Raw genomic sequence first — 20,000 nt, forward strand, 5'->3', positions numbered from 1 at the left:
AGTTTTGCCTGAAAGGCTGTTCAGATGTGTTAAAAATCTATTTGTTTACATATCTGTAGTTTTATTTAGCAGGACTTGTAAGCTAATCCAAAGAAATGGGGGACAGTCTGCATCAGAAACATGAGAAACTCTTCAAAACATGAAGGATTCATCATCAAACTGACAAATTTACGTGTTCTTTGGAAGCTTTCAAACCCATTGTGTTTTGTAGGGCTGCTGTACCCAGTCATCTTCATGACCGAGCTGGGTGTTCAGTTTCTTTGACACCTTGTAGCAAAAGGGTTACAGTCATAAATCATGTTTTCCTTTGTCTATTCATTTTCTCATGAGAGGTCTGACCAAGAATTTGTTGGGAGTTTGTGGCCCACTCAAACAAACCACGTAATTTACTTGATCGTGCCTTTTCACTGGGTCCCTCTACTGTCCTCTGCCTGAACTGACTTCAGATACATTGAGAGATTCCTATGAAAAAGAGCCTGTTTGTGTCTTTGCTAATTTTTTATAAAATCAGATCCGAAGTCTTGAAAAATGCTGACTCTAAACCAAAGAAATATACCTAATGCACATAATTGGCCATAAAGCAGCAGGTTTCTCATAGTCTTCCGACCCAGATAGCACGGTAACACTATTCCAGTAAGAAATAAAGTGCAGTCTAGTGTATCACTGAAGGCTGTGAAATGTACCCATTTATATTACCTAATTACAATTAGAGAAATCTCTTTGCTTAATACGTTTTTGCTAATTTAAAATTCAAGCAGTTTTCAAAATGCCTTGTCCTTTATCTGTGGGGATGAAGATATATACCAGGTATGATACGCATATGGATCCTCACATAAAATTCTCTTAAAGGCAGTATTATCTATATAAATATGTATTTTTATTGATGATCTTGACTGTCTTTTTTTTCATGCTTTTGTCAGTTGTCCTGAAAAACAGGTTTATTAGGTTCTTTACTTCAGCTAATGCAGTTGAAAGTGACTCTTGAAAAATACAGGAGAAACAAATTTGGAAAGAAAAGCTCTTAGCGTTTACCACACAGCAGGTGTGTCTCCAAATATAAGAGCAAGTACAGAGTCAAGGACATTCAGAGCAGATACTGCAAAAGCTAACAGAAATATGCCTGGTGAAGGGGAATGTGTATTTCAGACTGAGGAGCAGAGGACTCTTGCAACAGCATGAGTCTTACTGGGTAGAGTCTTTAGCACAGAGCATGGATAAATCAGTGCCGCTTACAGTGTAATGTTGATTTTCACTCTCAGAATTGTTACCTGTGTGTTTGAAAGGAAAGAGAGCCAGGAAAGAGAGGTGACATAAAGGTAGAGAAGTAGAGTAACAAGGGTACAACACTTTCACCATTTGCTATATATTATAGTAGTAAGCATGTAAGTGATGCAAGTGTTTGTCAGGGAAATTTTTGCGGGGTTTAAAGGTTAAAGGCAATGGTTTAATCGGAAAGGTGTCTGCCTTCCTTCTGCCTTGTCATATGTATGTGACAGATGGTAGTAGAATAGTATTGCTGAAGCAAAATTGTTGAAAGATCAACAAGTTCAGATCTCAGGTAAACAGAGGAAGTTCTTAGTGACTTCAGAGGGAATTGAACACTGACTCAAGTCCGTGGATTTTACTCTTTGCTCATGCATCTCAAAGTTGTTAAAACTTGTTTGTCCTGCCCTTAGGACTGGATAGATTTAGAATAAAACAATATTGCAGAGAAGTGGTGTTTCCAATACTACAAAACTTCTGGGTGCCATGGAGTGTCACAACTAGCGTTAACCATATGAAAGAATAGGTGTCAAGCCAAAGTGAGCCTACAGTCAGTGGAGAGAGCCAGGCACATTCAGAGAGGGATTAGTCCCATGCTAGAACAGATGCCTAAACCAGATCAGATAAACTTTCTTTGGGATTTCCTTATTCTGTTGTCTATAGGAGTCCAGTGATAGCTGAGGTTAAAATTTCTCCTCATAATGTCTGATTCCAAGTGGAAGTCTGGTTTGTCTTTTCCACTTGTATTCTAGAGTATGACCTTCAGAATTTTTATTCTTGAATTTCATTTATAATTTCATTCACCATTTGCAAAAGATTATCAGACTTTTATAGTAATGGCTGGTACTTCTACTTTCAGACTCCTAATTAGTCAAGATTTAAAGACCATAATTTATGCTGTGATGAATTGTGTGAAAAGTGGTATTCTGTGTAATATTAGAGGAAGTAATTTTTCCTAGAAGTAAACTTCAGCAGGCGTGCTTTTTTTTTCCTCTAAGTGTTACATTTATTCAAAGTCTTTCGGGATAGATTCATGTAATAGAAATGTTAGAAAAGCTTTTCTTCTGAAGATTTGATCACGATCACGATTTATTTTATTAATGATTGTTATTTTTGCTGAGTTACAGAAAACTGGAATGTCCTACAGACATCTCACAAAGCAGTATTTATATGCCAGCTTGCTATTATATACAGAAAAAACATTCAGATTTTGCTAGACAAGTGAGCGGCTGCTTTTTCATGGGTGGAAGACTTGGCCTGCTGACAGCTGTTTGTGTCCTGGTTAGCCTGAGCAATGGTTTCACACAGCGTGTCTGCTGCAGCGGGCTCGCCACATACTTCAGGCTCTTTCATGGGACTAAATATACAACCACATTTATTTGCTGTGTGTTTCCAACTCACATATATATTCCTGAGAGCATGTGTGTAGGTGGGTGTTTATCCATACGTAGACACTTCATCTCAGTGTATGACAGACACAAAATAAAGCTGCGTCCAAAACAGCACCCACACAAAAACACATTCTTAGACTTTAGTGGACAAATCAATAATCTTATGACAAGGTTTCCCACCTTTCAGTTTTCCGCTCGGGGTGACTGAGATCACGTTTCTGTCTGCAGAAACCAGGTGACTGAGGCGGTAGCCCTTGTTCTATACTCCAATACGTCTCTGGCATTTTTATTCCTGTATAAATCAGACTTCCTAAAAAGGCTAGCCGTGCAAGAAAGGTTTTCTTATACTGAAGTGAAGTATTATGCAAATATTTTTCTAGGCTAAGTGTCTTTATTGTGGAAAACATTTACTGCTTTGAGATATTTACTTTGCTGTGTGTTTTAATCATATCTTTTGGAACAGTCTCAATAGATTTTTCTATTTGTAACATTATGACACTTGATAAGATGATTGATTATGAAGTGTTGAGAGCCCTGCCATGTGATCATTTATTTTTAAATACACATTTGTACTAGCCAATGCTTAAATTTCTTGCAGGAATACATAAGAGATGTGAAACATAAAGCTTGAGTCTGATCGAATCTGATGCCTCTGGAAATAGAGTGCCACAGTCCTGTGGTCTTAATATAACAGATTCTGACTGAAACTGGAACTTTGCAGTGATAAATATTATGGAAAAAATAATGGTCCATCTTTGGTACAAAATAAAAAAAGATGTACAGCTGTGGTGCAGGCGAACTAAAATGTGTTTGATGATGATATCTTTCTTTCCCTGTGCAGGTGCCTGTGTCAGTGGCCATGATGACTCCCCAGGTGATCACCCCTCAGCAAATGCAGCAGATCCTCCAGCAGCAAGTGTTGTCTCCACAGCAGCTTCAAGCACTTCTCCAACAGCAGCAAGCAGTTATGTTGCAGCAGGTAATGTGTGTTACCTGCTTTGGACTGTTAGCCCAGGGCATTCATGCAAGTGTCAGCCAGATTTTATGGGTCTTGTTTTGTAATATTTCATCCTTCAATGCACCAAAAAGAACAAAAATAAATGTGAAACTTCTCAGTCTTTAAATTTCTTGTTTTAATTGAAGAAATGTGCAATTGCAATTTTGAAACATTGAATATTATATTAGAAACAGCAGCAGCAGTGGCAGATGTATTACAAATGCCAGACAAATTGATATTTAAATTTGCAAGTGCTTAGGCATATTTTAATTGTAGACTTGCCAAAGGAAGTGTAAATATAGTTGTAGATAATTGTTGCTTTAAAATTCAAAACCCTGTAGTGCTCCTTTTAGTCACATAAATGGTACGCGGTTATGAAATTTGAACTTAACAGCTTGTTTCATCATGGGGAAAAGTTGGGGGTTTTACTTTTGGGTTTTCTTACATCCAAAAAAATTGTCCCAGATAGGGCTAAAAAGGAGGAGGAGGTTACTATTTCCTTAGCACAAAACCTGGCAGCTAAGTGAAGAATCCATGAACTTGTTATTCATACAATAAAGATAGTGTCAGTGATCAGTACCTCAAGTGTAAAGCAGAGTGGATTTTTGGGTGCGTGCTTAATTGTCATACAGAAAATGATGTGTCTGTTTGTCATAGTCACAGCTCAATCACTGTATGTTTAAACACTCTAATATCCAGTACCGTGATTATTACAGGCAATTCACCTTCAGTTGTGAATCCAGCATCCCGCTAAATAGATTGACAGATTAATTACTTTTTTCCCCTAAGAAACAGACAGTTTAGTTTGGCCTTAGAGACTTCTAGGTTTCTTGCAAGTGGATGAGTACAATTTCTGATTGGTTATATAGGATATGTGAGGAACTTAGGTATAGTTATTTGAGGAGTTAATTTGGCTCTTGCATTCCCTTTAGAATACAGATTTTCTATACCCTTCTGTTTAGGATATTTTGGAATCTGCATTGGAAAATTTCAGAACCGCCTTGGAAAAAAATGTATGTAGATCTGCCTCTTCAAATCACATTTTTTATTATGAGGTGATTCTTAATGGCTACGCTACCATATGCCAATCTAGAAGAGTTTAGGAGATTTATAATACTTGAAACTTTTGCCTTTATTTATTAAAGTCAAAATGGTTTATTCAGCAACAACTACAAGAGTTTTACAAGAAACAGCAAGAGCAGTTACATCTTCAGCTTTTGCAGCAGCAGCAACAGCAGCAGCAACAACAACAACAACAACAGCAACAACAGCAACAACAACAGCAGCAGCAGCAACAACAGCAGCAGCAGCAGCAGCAGCAACAGCAGCAGCAACAGCATCCAGGAAAGCAAGCAAAAGAGGTAGGAGCTAAGACCCTTGCTGATGCATACTAGTCTGAGCTGTCAGAGGTGTGGAAAAGACTAGTTTAGATCTTTTCCTGTACCAAGGATGCAGCTATCAAATATTTGTTCATGTGTTTTTACCAGGCTTAATAACAGTGCCAGTATAATTCTCCTGCTCCCCTTTCTGAGACACAGGATTTGAGCAGTCTAGTGCTGCTGTCGCCTAATGTTCATTAATGAATCTGAGCGTGCAAAGAACAAGCTGTGTGGTGGACACCGTACTGATTATCTTGTATTCACAGGCAATCTGTGTTGGGGAAGGAGCCTTACTTTTCTCAGTGGCACAGCTCAGAAAGCATGCAAATTTAGTCCATGGCTGAAAAAGAGCGATTGAGCACAGATTTCAAAGTCACAGGCCCCTGATTAATGAACTGCTACTGTAGGTTTGAAGTGGCGAGTAGAAAGTTACAGTTTGATGTGCTCATAAATCAACCTGACAAGTGGGTTTCTCAGGCCTAGCTTGCACTTGTCAGCAAACTGCATCAAATATAAACATAACACAAACAAAACATGTTGAAGTAGTTAAATTGATCAGCGGGTATCCTAGACGTTGTCTTCAAGCTGCCCATTATGCAAACGTCGAGGAAGCAGTTGTGACCTCCTGAGGCTTTGTTTCTGTTTGGATTTGTGAATAGAATTTCAGACAGCCATCAACTACGGAATAGAAATTGCTCCTGTATTTCTCCGGAGGCTGTGGGCAATCCACATGACTTGCTCCATTATGCAGTCTGTTTTCCAGTGAGCGCATCAGAAGTTTCTCTTTTCCCCAAACTAGAAAGGAAAGGTCTTCCACAGCAGCTTGTCTTTCTCTGAAGTGTGACTGCCTTCTCATAGCCTCCTGTGTCTTTGCAGCCTCTAGTTTGTCTTGAAATGCCTCACAAAACTGGAACTTATACTTTTGCTCCATAATAGGGCACTTCGTTACCTTGAATGTAACACTTCTTTTAATATATTCCAACAAGAGAAGAGGGAGAGCTAACAGGCGGGTGAAATGAAGTCTACATCCCAGTTTACTAATAGATCACTGGAGACCATATTCATGGGCCACTGCAGACCATACTTAGTCAATTGGAAAAATAAGAGTGCCTTCAAATCACAGGCTCCTATAAAGAGTTACACTTTTAGCATAGATAAATTTGTTATCATCTGCCATGAGCTGGGCTTTTTTTGTTGTTTGAAACAGCTGTTACATACTTTCTCTTGACCCTTTTCTTTAGCATGTCATTAAATGTGTCTTGCTATTTTCCCTAACACCTAATAGCTGGAATGAATATAATAGAAAATTTCAAATGCTTTCACTGCCTGAATATTCTACAAATAGCATTATTATTTAATAACTCAGATTAAAGGAAAAGGAGTTGATTTTATGTTTTTGCCATTCTAGCCTTCACTGCATGCTTTACTTTTTGCTGCATTTCCCCCCCCGCCCTCTTCTCTCTGTAGCAGCAGCAGCAGTTGGCAGCCCAGCAGCTTGTCTTCCAGCAGCAGCTCCTCCAGATGCAACAGCTTCAGCAGCAGCAACATCTGCTGAACCTTCAGCGTCAGGGACTCATTTCCATCCCACCTGGCCAGTCTGCTCTTCCTGTCCAGTCTCTGCCACAAGGTATTCCAGTAATATATGATTGGAGTAATTTCTAATTCACAAGTTCTTTGACCATTCCATTTGCATCTAAACTTCAGCAGCTTCCTGTTATGACAGTTTATTATTAGAACTTTATTACTAATATTACCAAATTTTCTTGAAGCTGAGATAAATTTCACAGCATACTTTATGGAAGAAAACAGCTTTTGAGTGTTTTTTCTTAGATATAATATGCATATTTATTATTAGCCTTATGTGCTGAAAACAATTTCTAATAGTGACACAATTCAAGCACCATTGCTTTTCTCTGAGGAATTACTGAAATCTGGTTTAGTAGAAACATTATCATTATATTTAATATAAATAGACAGATATAAAATATCTCAGTGATATTAAAGCCATTGCAAACCGTTTTTTTTTTTCTTTTTTCTTTTTTTTTTTTTTACTTTTTTTCCTAAAAAAAAAAAAAAAGGCGTGTTTGGCATTGCAAAGCACGTTGAATCTTCAATTTATGACATGTGAATTTAGGGCCAAACATTAGGATTGATTTTATTTGCCATTCCTTTGTATTAAATATGTAAAATACGGGAGTTTTGAAGCTGGTGATTCCAATAGTAGTGAATTATGACTGACAGCAGTAAAGGCTTTAAAGAAACAAATCCCATTGTCACTCACGTTGATCAAGATATCTCAGTGCTGAAAATGGGCTCAAACTCTACTACTTGATACAAATACATTCATTGTTGAAAGAAAATAGGGCATGCACTTCAGAAAAGTAAATTCACTTGGAAAGAAATGCTGCTTACATTTTAAGATGAGGCCAAAGACTTCCCATTTTAAGGACTCTGTAACCTGTGAGATGTTTCCGTTTATGTTACCATAGAGAGGTGAGCTAAATGTCTGTCATAAAAATTACACAATACTCTGATCTCTGATGTTCCAGTCGTGCAATGAGCATTGTTTAGACTGTGTTCATGACAGGCAACATTGCTCTTAATTGGTCCTTACGCATGTATCTGGTTCTTCCACCAGATAACTATTATGAAATTGAAGCTTCAGAAATCAGATGAGCAAAAGCAGAGTACACAGTATATAGACAACAGTATAGACAAAAAAAAAAAAAAAAAAGAGACTGAAAATAGGCATGAGAAAGACTTATCCACTAAAAACCTCAGTCCCTGGAAAGCAGAGATTCCAGAGAGGTGTGTAAATTCCATACATTGTGGGGTGTGGAAAAGCTGTGACGCAATCATATCTAAAGTTACAAAAATTGTAGTAAAAAAGAGTCCTAAGTAAGCTATCACAGTACTATTATTTGAGAATAGCAGTGGGGAAGCAAGCTGATGCATGAATTTTGACACATTAGACTGTTAAAAGCTGGGTTCCTTTTCTACAAAGTCACATTGGACCAGAATGGAATAAAAGCAATTGAAGCACAACCTCCCTCCAGACAGCTTTACCTTCTGCAACCTCCTCTTGTGCCATCTGTTGCAAGAGGAATTCCTCAGGTTTTCTCTCACATTAAGCAATCCCCACAGGTTTCCCTTAGCACTCCTACCCAATTGCATTGATATTCATTAGTTTAATGCAACACTCATTCATCCACTTCTAGTAGAAAATCATAGAAAAAACAATGCCTTTTTTATTAAATTTTAAGAGAGCTAGTAAACAGTTCTTCTTAGGAGCTTTCTTCTACTCAATTAAGTGGAACTGAAGTCATGACAAAGAAAGGTTGATACTAAAGAAAGAAAAAACTTCAAAATTTTACAGTTAAAATACATCTGTATTGGTTGTTTTAAGATATATGAATCTCTTGCTGGCTTCTGCCATATGTTTTTTTAATTATATGGAATTCCAGGCAAGTATTTAATTCTTCCATTTTTCTCTCCTAGTGTGTACGTAGGGTTCCTTTAGATACACAAGTACAGTTATAGGACCTCAGTTTTTCATAGCCTTGATGTGGATGTGCAAACTTAAAAGTCAGAAGACAGCTTCCCATGGAAAACCCTCTGCATCTCCAGAAAGGCCACTCACCCTGTACCAGGAGAGGTGAAGTTAGTGATGAGGATAAGCAGGAAAGTCTTTCCAGCAAACCAAAGAGAGGACTAAATCCAGAGTTGTGACTGTCTTGGAGTTCTTTCTGTGGGCTCCTCTTACAGCACATTTTCTTTCATAGGAAGGCACAGCGCTCAGTCCCGTTCATAATAACGTAATGAAGATTAATAGGCTTCAGATCTGTTGAGGCTTTCTCGTATATCTTAAATTTACACATACAGGTATTTACAAATATAAGTAGTACTTATTAGATTTAGCATAGTGTCCCTTCATTGGGGTGTGCATAAAAGAAGCTCAGACTTCCTTTTTTTTTCTTGAAAAATTTAGCTAATTTTATGACACACATTTTCTGTGGCAGTATTAAATGAGACCTTCAGAATTTATTTAAGATAATATGGACTGGATGTGGTAAAAGGATGTTTTTCTCCTTCCACTGTGCTACAAGATGTATAATATGGTTATACAGAAAGATTTATATGCGTGTAACACATTCTTATATACATCCATTTAGATTGCTGAATTACATGTATGTCTAGAATGATGAGAAGAACACAGCTGTTCATGTTTATAAGTTACTGGTCATAAAGAGTCTTCTAAACCACAAATTGTTAGTGACAGAGCATGGGGTTGGCATTTGTTAGTATGAAGAGACTTAATTTCCAAGTACAGCTGTGAGGTTCATGTCTATAAGCAGTGTTTGCTCCAGTTACTGCCTTTGAAGGACAGGAATCTTTACCATGTTTTCTTGATAGTCAGGTATAGCAAGTAAGATAGAAGAGGTGTTTTAGCATTTGTTTAGTGACAAGATCTTCACTATGCCATATCCAAAGCCAGTGGCTTATTGTGAGTTACATGCGTGTAATGCTGTAATGATGCTAGCTAAATGCAAAGGACTGTAAATGACAAGAGAAACCAAACAAGGGGAAAAAAAACAACAACGTTTTGATTAGGCCGTGTAGGAAAATAAGACAGATGCATGGCTGCATTTTATAAGTAGTGGTTTCATTAACTACCTATTCAAACATAAAAACAGAATCATAGAATCATAGAATAGTTAGGGTTGGAAAGGACCTCAAGATCATCTAGTTCCAACCCCCCTCCCATGGGCAGGGACACCTCACACTAAACCATCCCACCCAAGGCCTCATCCAACCTGGCCTTGAACACCGCCAGGGATGGAGCACTCACAACCTCCCTGGGCAGCTCATTCCAGTGCCTCACCACACTCACAGTAAAGAACTTCTTCCTTATATCCAATCTAAACTTCCCCTGTTTAAGTTTTACTCCGTTACCCCTTGTCCTGTCACTACAGTCCCCGACGAAGAGTCCCTCCCCAGCATCCCTACAGGCCCCTTTCAGATACTGGAAGGCTGCTACGAGGTCTCCACGCAGCCTTCTCTTCTCCAGGCTGAACAGCCCCAACTTCCTCAGCCGATCTTCATACGGGAGGTGCTCCAGTCCCCTGATCATCCTCGTGGCCCTCCTCTGGACTTGTTCCAGCAGTTCCATGTCCTTTTTATGTTGAGGACACCAGAACTGCACACAATACTCCAGGTGAGGTCTCACGAGAGCAGAGCAGAGGGGCAGGATCACCTCCTTTGACCTACTGGTCACGCTCCTTTTGATGCAGCCCAGGATACGGTTGGCTTTCTGGGCTGCGAGCGCACACTGCCAGCCCATGTTCATTTTCTCATCGACCAGCACCCCCAAGTCCTTCTCTGCAGGGCTGCTCTGAATCTCTTCTCTGCCCAGTCTGTAGCTGTGCCTGGGATTGCTCCGACCCAGGTGTAGGACCTTGCACTTGTTGTGGTTGAACTTCATAAGGTTGGCATCAGCCCACCTCACAAGCGTGTCAAGGTCCCTCTGGATGGCATCCCTTCCCTCCAGCGTATTAACCGGACCACACAGCTTGGTGTCATCGGCAAACTTGCTGAGGGCACACTCAATCCCACTGTCCATGTCAGCGATGAAGATGTTAAACAAGACCGGTCCCAACACCGATCCCTGAGGGTCACCACTCGTTACTGGTCTCCAGCCGGATATCGAGCCATTGACCACAACTCTTTGTGTGCGGCCATCCAGCCAGTTCTTTATCCACCGAGTGGTCCATCCATAAAATTGATATCTCTCTAATTTAGAGACAAGGATGTTGTGTGGGACAGTGTCAAATAGAGTAGATAGTAGTGAAAAGAGTTAAAAAACTAACCTCAAAATCCTGAAATTCTTGGTGTTAATAAACTGCATAGCAAAACAATATATGCCCTTTTCAATATAGACCCTAATTCTTATATTTCTCTGGATCCCTGTGCTGAGCCTTACTCCTTTAATTTAGAGTCTAGAGAGTATTTTGAGGGTTAGCACAACCTATGAAACTTTAAAACTTACTCTGCCTTTGCATCCACAGTAAAATATCTGTCAGCCATTTTACAGGTCTCTTTTAAAATGGGAGTTAGACTTTCTTAGGCACAGAAACTACAAAATTGCCACAATTTACAATTAATTATAAATCCGCTTATTAACTTTATACTTTTTAAGTGCCTGTCCTTAATCCTTTTATCCTAAAAGGCAGCCTTTCAGAGTGCTCTGAAGAAGTGATAAAATTAACCAGCCTGAGCCCAGAGAGAAGTTTCTGTCTGATTTTAAAAAAATGGCGAGCGAGGAGGCACAGCTCCATCCATAGCTTCCCTCAGGGGCAGGGGCTGCCCAGCACATAGAGACCACTGCCCGAGGGAAGGGTCATTGCTCCATCCGCTCCCAGCCCTTCACCGGCCTTGTGGGGCGGCTCTTACTCAGCTCCCTCAGGGCCCAAAGTTTGCTGATCTCCAGTTAAAGTTTTCTCACTGCAAGACAGAATGATACGTTTGCCCTCTGTTTATCCAAAGAGATGGGTTTAGTCTTGTCTTTTATTTCTTTCCAGTACAAAATTAGTTTATTTTGTTCAGTAGCAGGAGGAAGGGAAGAGTCTGAAGTAAATAATGCACTGTGTATATCATGCCACCTAAATGAATACATTACTTTTCATTTTGATTTGTGATTACATCTGTGAGTAACTGTTATTTACTGCACTAAAATGGGTTATTTGCAGTGTTGCTGGAATATACCTCGTGAACATGGCAGTAATTACTTACCTTCATTAAACAATTACAACTAGTATAACCATCACTCCTGTTGCCTGTCTCTCTAATGCAGTAAATTAGAGCCTGGCTTCTTTCCTTGCTTCCTTAAAACCTGGCTTTTTGCTGTGCAAATGCAATATAAATTCCAGTTTTAAGACTTAAATTCCAGTCTCTTTGTCATTAACTGAGTTTGCCAATGGGTGTTTGTATTTAGGGTAGGGAAGCAGGGCACACAATAGCAGTCTAAAAATGAGGATCTTTCATAATTCTTTTAAAAATAAATACCTTCCAAACAGTTTGTTTCCACACTACCTCCAGAAATTATTGTTTCTATAAATCATTACTAGTCTGTTTTTTAATAATGTGGTAGTTTTGTGAGACATTTTTTGTGAGGCAGCTGATGAGAACTATTAAGGAACTTACTGTGCTTTTTCATAATCTTTTTTTATCTGTTTTTTAGTATTCCTAGTTCATGTCTTTGAAGTAAAACATGATCTAACAAAGATTTGTCAAACAGTGAAAAACAGTCTTTGCATCTTTCTAATGCATCTTGTTTACCAAATAAAACTATCTTCAATGGAAAATTTTAATGAATAGATGCATTTTAATTTTGTTTCTAAAGAGCGGTAAATTTAAGCTCTTTCATAAAATAAAAAGAGCAGCATTTTAATTCAGACCACACCAGCATTCTGAATGTTTTGCATTCCAGCAGATCTAGATACCATGAGCATGTCTTACCTAATTTCACTCGTTGAGACAAGATACAGAAGACTGAATTAGATTTTAAGATAAAAATCTGGACCAAATAATTTCAGGCTGAAAAGCCTGGCAATGAAACAAGATCTTTCACAAGAAACTCTCTGGGCTTCTCATTCTTTGCTACATTTAATTTAGGATTCTTCAAAAGAGAGATGGCAGTGACAGAAAAAATACATATTTTTGATGAACTCCACATCTTTCAAAATCTGAATTTCCTGTCTCAGTTGTGTATTTTGTGGCAAGATAAGAGAATGCTCACAGCTCTTCTCTTGCCTGTGTTTCGAGAGTCTTTAGTTCAGGCAGAAGCATATTGTAATGGAAGTTTCCATGAGTTCGTGCAATGTGCTCAACTCAAGCCAAGTAAACCTAACACATATGTATGAATACATTCTACGAGACATTGCTATTTGTGGCCTAGGATTAATCCCGGAAAGTACAAGTTTCCAGGCTACAAATGGAGTGGAGAGCAAATTTAAGCTCTATCTGCAAAGATCTGGTGGCTAGACTCCAGAACAGTGCTGTGCATATAGCACATACAGGGGAGCTTGAGGTGGTTTTCAAATTTTGTATGGCTGCCCATCACCCCAGGAGACTGGAGAAACAGAGTCTCCTTTCTCCTAGCCAAACCCTCCAGTTTGTTTTCCATAGTCAGTCTGGACAAAAAAAAAAAATCATGGAGAAATTTGATGGTCTACACTCTGTGTAATTTCATCTGTGTGGAAAGAGTTGTAAATGTAAAGCCAGTTTTGTTGGCTTTCTAGTTGTCTGGTGACACTGAATGGCACCAAAGAGCTTTAGCCGTTACCTGTGTCTAGTGGGTTTGTGGGTGTGTTCTTCCAAATAGTCACTTTGGTTTTGCCTCTTGAGACACATTTTAAGATGGAACAATTCTCATAAATGTTGAACAGGACTAATGAACATGTGGGTGTCATTAATTAAAGTCATGTGTTCTGCTCATATATTAAACCTGTTAAGATCTCATTGATTTAATTGTTGTCTTCTGATTTTTCTCTCTCCAGTCTTCTTCCCCCACTCCCTGCTGTTCCTAAATGTTTAAAGAGAATATCATTGTTTGTATCCTTACTGTAACTTGGTTTTCTATTTTCCATTACATGTTTTATTATGAGGAATTAGAACACTTCATTTGACTGGTTACATTGAGTTACATTTCTGTGTCAAGAAATCGAATAAGCAGACAAAAAAAAAATCTTGACCAGAAGTCTATTTAGGGTTGTTGGGCTTTTTTTCTTTCAAGAAGTAGTTGCAAGTTCTTTGTAGCTTTCACTCTTTGATCTTTGGGAAATGTTTTCAGAAGGAGTATAATATGATTAAAACTGGTGATTTCTAATGGACTGTTTATAACACAAGAGAAGACAGTTAGATTACCTGGATTCCGACAGAAGAAAAATGACTTCATGTTTTATTACATGTTGATTGTGCTGGAAAACCAGCATCAGCTTTATTGTTGGCATTAATCCATTAATAACACTGAGCTCATTATATGAAACTCTTTATTTTGTTATATTAGTGGGGCTTTCTTTCATTTTATAGCTGGCTTAAGTCCTGCTGAGATTCAGCAGTTATGGAAAGAAGTGACTGGAGTTCACAGTATGGAAGACAATGGCATTAAACATGGAGGGCTAGACCTCACTACTAACAATTCCTCCTCTACTACCTCCTCCACCACTTCCAAAGCATCACCACCAATAACTCATCATTCCATAGTGAATGGACAGTCTTCAGTTCTAAATGCAAGGCGAGACAGGTAATTCTGACAAGATTTCAACTGTGCTTATCATTTGATGTAAAGCTGTCATTTAACATCAGAAATCACGTTATTTCCAATCACAAAATAACACAGGTTATTTAAGAGATCATGGAGACATGATTTTTCAGAATTGTTTACCAATAGGGCATCATTTTCAGTAACAATATCTGACTTTGCACACACAATGACAATGTTTTTTTATAGCATATATACTTATGGTAGTTTTGTTAAAAAGGAGAAAGCCTAGAATAGAGTGTGCTGTTTTAGAGGTGTAAATGCAGATTTGTGGGCACTTTCTGTAGGCATGTAGCTTCATTCGTATTTGACTTAACACATATGGCAGTCTGGCCCTTACTCTTGAATCACACTGCTGGTTTCATTGAAAATTTTCATCTATCTTAGTTGTCAAGACTGTAATTCAGTGCAAAGATTTTATGTAAAGAGCACTTTAGAAATTAGTACGTTCAAACAGTTCTTTCATTGTTTGTCTCTTGTGAAGAAAACTACTGAATTGTCTTTCTTATATGCACAACAGTAACACAGTTGATGCATTTCATACAATTTTTCAGTGGTCTTAGTGCTATATAGTGGAATTCAACCACATGGCTAAAGTTAAAATAATTTCTCAGACACATTGACAGATATTCTTCACTAGTCCTCATTTTCAAGTAAGGGATTAAATACATTCAAAAGTACACAATACACAGAAGAGCATAATCAGAAGTAGATGATCTCAATATAAGATGAAATTTAATTTGTATCTACATAACCTAAATTGTAAATAATTGTATTTTAAAATAAATATTCCATTTAATTGTTTTAATACTTACAATAAGAGACTATAATTTAAGTGTCTCTGGTTCTCATGTAACTATGAGAACGTTTTTTACCATTATTTTGTTGTGGCTTTTTTTTGAACTGATTCTTCCCTGAATACTTTCGTAGTAGTATTTTCAGTTAGTATTACTTTTGTGATTATATCTCAGAGAATGGCTCTTTGCTTCAGGATGTGTAGCTGACACCCACCTCCATGGAGCAATCCCCTGAATTTCTTTGATAGCTATATGTGAATGAAAACACTGAGGAGGTTTTAAAAGAAGACACAGAATACATCTGGTTGTCGTTTATGAAGCCAAGTAGCTGTGGAAGCAAAATTGTGAACAAAAATATTTATTAATGGAAACAACCGGATTTTTTCACATATTTAAGCAGAAAATTCAAATATTATGTAGTAACATTCCCAATATTTATAAATTCTGACTGTCTTCAGTATTCTCATAATTGATTACTTCTGAGTATATTTTTATTTATAGGTAAATGTTACACCAAGGTCATATGGCAGAATTAGCATATGGTATTATACAGTCATCTTATTTTTTCTTCCTTTATTAACAGTCATCTTTGGCTCTATTTCTTCTCTAATTGGAACATCATCTAGCCTTGGCAGTTGAACTATTCAATAGAACGATTAAATTTTTCTGACTGCTCTGAGCTAAATTGACCTGTTTTGACCTGTTTGTCACTGATCGTAACCTGACAGGCGCTAGCAGCCTCCAACGATTATGGCTTTTGAGATGAATCTGATGCCTTACTCTTTTGCTACAGCTCGTCACATGAGGAAACTGGGGCCTCCCATACTCTCTATGGTCATGGAGTTTGCAAATGGCCCGGCTGTGAAAGCGTTTGTGAAGATTTTGGACAATTTTTAAAGTAGGTGGAATTTTATTCATTGGTACGGGATTGTTTAAAGCAAGGGAAAGAGAAACATGGCAAACAAAGTTTTACTGTAAATCATGTCAGAGATTTTTTTGTGTGTATTCCAAGCAACTGGGTAATCGAGGCTATCAGCAGAGGGTCAAATCATTATCCTTTCTTTCATGTCGAACACTTTTGCAGGCCTTTCAATAGCACAGTGTTTAATCCTCTTATTACCCTTTACTGAAATGGAGCCTCAGAAAACTTGAAGAGATGCTTTAGATTGTATATTGAATAGTATGGGTATGAAAAAGCGCATTTTAATTTCTGACAGTTTGTGTATAGTGGGAATTAATGTGCATAGTATAAATAAAAAGGAACAAAGGACTAAGGAGGGGCATTTAGCTCTCACTTGCTGATTTATTTTTGCTTTTACTCTTGTATGTGCACAAGATACACAGAAAAACCCCCACTCTGAACAGGTGGGTTTGCATCTTTCAGAACTGAACAGTTACGTCAAAAGTTTTCCCTTTTAGTATTTGGTTTTGCCAGTTACAGTCTAAATCAGAGCATTTAGAAAATAAGTGACACAGCTTTTGCTTTTCATCTGCAGCTTCAAACTGCAATGGGTTTCTGCATTTTTCCCATTATTTTTTTTTTTGAGTAGTTGCTAGTATTTCTGTGTGCATCTGAATTTTCAACAACAGCACTGGTTTTCTACCTATGTACATTAGGGACTGGTCTTTGTTAGAAGAGCCGTACTCATTTTGGCATGCAATAGATCTTAATGGAAAGCTACAGATAGGCTTATATAGATGAGTAACTTCAGGGGCTGAGACTCTTATGTTGTCATGGTGCAGCTAACAGGGTGAATGAACTGTTTCATGCTTCATCAACAATTAAGTTAATTAGCTCATTTGAAATGGCACTGCTTTGTTGCCAGGATGTTGGCAGAAACATCAAAAAGATGTGTTTACAAATGGTAGACTACAGGGTATGTAACAGAAGCACCTTAACAGGAGACCATAAGTATGCAGTATCACAATAACTTTTATAATAGGATTATAGCAATACTTTTTATAAAGTATTTGCAATGCATTCTCAATCTTTCCTCCTGTCTTTCAATTTTAAATGAAGTAACCTATACTGACTTGCAAATCTTAGGTAGGTATCACTCCTGATAGAGTTTTTGTTTATTAGGGCATGAAGTGGAATGTCAAAATAATAGCTTATTATTGGAGAAAACTGCATAGGATTTAAAACAACCTTATTTACATAAGTTTGTATTAAAAGGAAAAAGAAATCTCCCAATTCAACATAGTGTCCTAAGTGTTATGAATACGAAGAATTTAAATTCATTTAACTTAAACATTCTCCTTTTCAAGAAAAACTACTTTTTCTAAATAAGTCCATCAGTCTAGGCTATAGCGATGCTAATTCTGTGGGCAGACTTTGCACATCCATTATGTCAGGTCTCTTGTTATAATCCACGATCACTAAAACCATTTTGATTAAGGCAGTGTAGTGCTAGGTTTACAGATGCTCTTGCTTTCCTGAATCAAATAACCCTGGAAAATGTGAAAGTGACATATAACATCTTGATAATTCTGGCACAGAGTCAATCAGGGTTTACAGCAATGTCATGGCTTTTGTCCTGTACACCAGCGAAACAATGTCCAAGAATATTTTATTGTTCCTTCTTTTTGTTCAATTCTGTCTTCTGTGCCCTAGGAACAAATAAGAAATCATGGTGCTGAATGGGCGAGGTTGTTTATGAAATAGATATATTCCTTCCTTCTACACTAGCGTTGAGATGGAAATCAATACATAACCTTGCATTAGATTCTTTAGTACCTTTTCATGTTCGCGCTAATGCAAAATCCCCATTACAATTAAAAAACATTTTCTTTCAATTAAATACCAAATTTTAGTCCAAAGATTGACCATTTTTCCAACCCATTAACTTTATAGGGGATGACAGGACTAATGGCTGTAGTTTTCAAGGCTTTGCTTTTAGTTTAATCTTTGTTATGATGTTTTAGGTTCTCTGACTTGAAACAATGTGATACCTGTGTTAAGAGAGTTAATGCAAGTATATTGTACCAAAATGAAATATTAATAAGGTACACTACCTCAGTCTAGTTGTGTGTATTTCTGTAATATGCTTATGACAACTTTGAAGGGTTGCTGGTTTATGAAGTGAACTCCAACTCTTGCTCAGAAAATGGTTTACCTAGTGGCTTGATTAAAAACAAGAAAGAAAGAGATACTGTGCAGAGCATCTGACGAGGAGGATTAAGACAGAAAACACCGTCTTTGATTCACTTTCCTACTAATGGAAAGGATTTAGTGTGAAGTGACAAATAACTTCCAATAAATGACTTAAAGTCCCAAAAGCCATTTTCACCTTCATTTTTGTTTATCCAGTTTGAATTGTTTTCATTTTTAAGATAATTTGAGAATACTCTAATTAGCTAGAATTCTTTTGAGATACTCTGAGTAGCTATAGAAGTTGTACATTCAGTGCTGTGTATTAGATTCTTATTTGGAATTGCATTGGTTTCAAGCAAGTATAGCCAATCTTCTCCATAATATATTTTTGTACATATAGTAAAACCTAATCCTGTATCTTTCCTTTGATAGCCTTCAATTCTAGACACAAACCCACAGTTTATATTTTATGGAGCAATTTTCTATCTTGGCAAAATGGTGTTGGATTACAGTTGCTCATGCATGCAGGATCAGTTTTGACTCTTCAGTAAAAACAACAGCTTTTGGCTTAAGAAAAACATCAAAATGTAAAGACAGATGAGAAAAAGTCATGACGTTACTAGAAAGAAGATGACAAGATCTAAAGAAAATGCCAGGCACTGAAACGATTAGAAGAGTGCCAAAAATGCTTAGGAAAATTCAGAAATTTGCTGTGAAACAGGTGTTGACAGAAGATAACCACTTTGCTGGTCTCTAAGTGAGGGACCCAGTAGATCACACAAAGCGTTTAATAGTAGTTCTTCATGATGGCTTTTTAAATTCAGAACTCAAAAACATATGACAAAACTTCAGTGTATTTTGTCTGCAAAATTAATTATCATTCCATTGGTCCTAAGTCAGTTTGAGTAAGAAGGATTTGACTTTTAGAGCTTAAACCGAAAGGTTTACAATAAAACATTCCAGCCAGCCGACAAGTGTTCTTTAACCTGCATGCAGCAGATGCCAGCAAACATAACACAAGCTACACTACAAAGACAGGTCATGTTTTCATCTATAGAGACAAGGGGAAAAAAAAAACTCATGCTGGAGAAGATAAGCCAGCTTTCCAGCAGCTTGTGTTTATTTCTGGGGCAGGAGAGCACGTTTAAAAGTCTACAAAGAATAGTGACCAGGCATCATAGACAGGATGAGAAAAACAAAACCATAGAAAGAAATAACTTAATGAAATATAATTAGTGCCATATGAGCCTTGCTGCGGCTTGGGGTTCCACCCCCCTTTCAGCTGCAAAGTGATGTATGGCATTATGTTCTTTCTTAGTGTTCATTGTCCAATTCTGTGTGTGTGTCTTTGACTAGGTGGTGTAGCTGTAAAATTATGACCTCAAGAATCTTCTTTGAACTTGTCAGAATGTTGTTTCTTTTGGTGACAGTGCCACCATCTCTCAAAACTAAGGCATCTGACATAATCAGATAAATGAATAGTGACAGCTAACATTTTGTATTTAAACTCCTGTCAGTGTTTAAACATAAAAAGCTTGATGCAAAATAAATCAAACACCACTGATATGCAAGTGAAACATTTTGTTAAAACAATCCCTGACACACTTGGATTTCAATCTGATCTCACTTCATCTTTTGAAAGGTTGCAAGTGAAAATGAATTGGAAATTCTCATGGTTAAAATTGAATTGATAATTTGCAACATGCACGGGAAGTTAACAAGTAAATTTACACCTGAAAGAAAGAAAAAATGCGCATTAG

At 37.5% G+C, this 20,000-nt stretch overlaps 1 protein-coding gene across 10 annotated transcripts in view; it reads left to right on the top strand.

Annotated features, from left to right (window-relative positions):
• The window catches only part of FOXP2 (forkhead box P2), a 417,926-nt gene that overhangs the window by 350,113 nt on the left and 47,813 nt on the right, over positions 1–20,000 (top strand). For 6 of the 10 annotated variants that reach the window (XM_065697217.1, XM_065697292.1, XM_065697377.1 and 3 more), the window contains 6 exons: positions 3,496–3,633; positions 4,614–4,664; positions 4,815–5,012; positions 6,498–6,657; positions 14,118–14,331; positions 15,940–16,044. In XM_065697217.1, coding sequence (XP_065553289.1) covers positions 3,496–3,633; positions 4,614–4,664; positions 4,815–5,012; positions 6,498–6,657; positions 14,118–14,331; positions 15,940–16,044 — 866 coding nt within the window. The remainder of the gene's footprint in view (positions 1–3,495; positions 3,634–4,613; positions 4,665–4,814; positions 5,013–6,497; positions 6,658–14,117; positions 14,332–15,939; positions 16,045–20,000) is intronic. The other 4 variants (XM_065697620.1, XM_065697862.1, XM_065697714.1 and 1 more) reach the window with 3 other exon arrangements.

The sequence above is a fragment of the Lathamus discolor genome, chromosome 1 (genome assembly GCF_037157495.1).
Source record: "Lathamus discolor isolate bLatDis1 chromosome 1, bLatDis1.hap1, whole genome shotgun sequence".
Classification (NCBI taxonomy): Eukaryota; Metazoa; Chordata; class Aves; order Psittaciformes; family Psittacidae; genus Lathamus; species Lathamus discolor.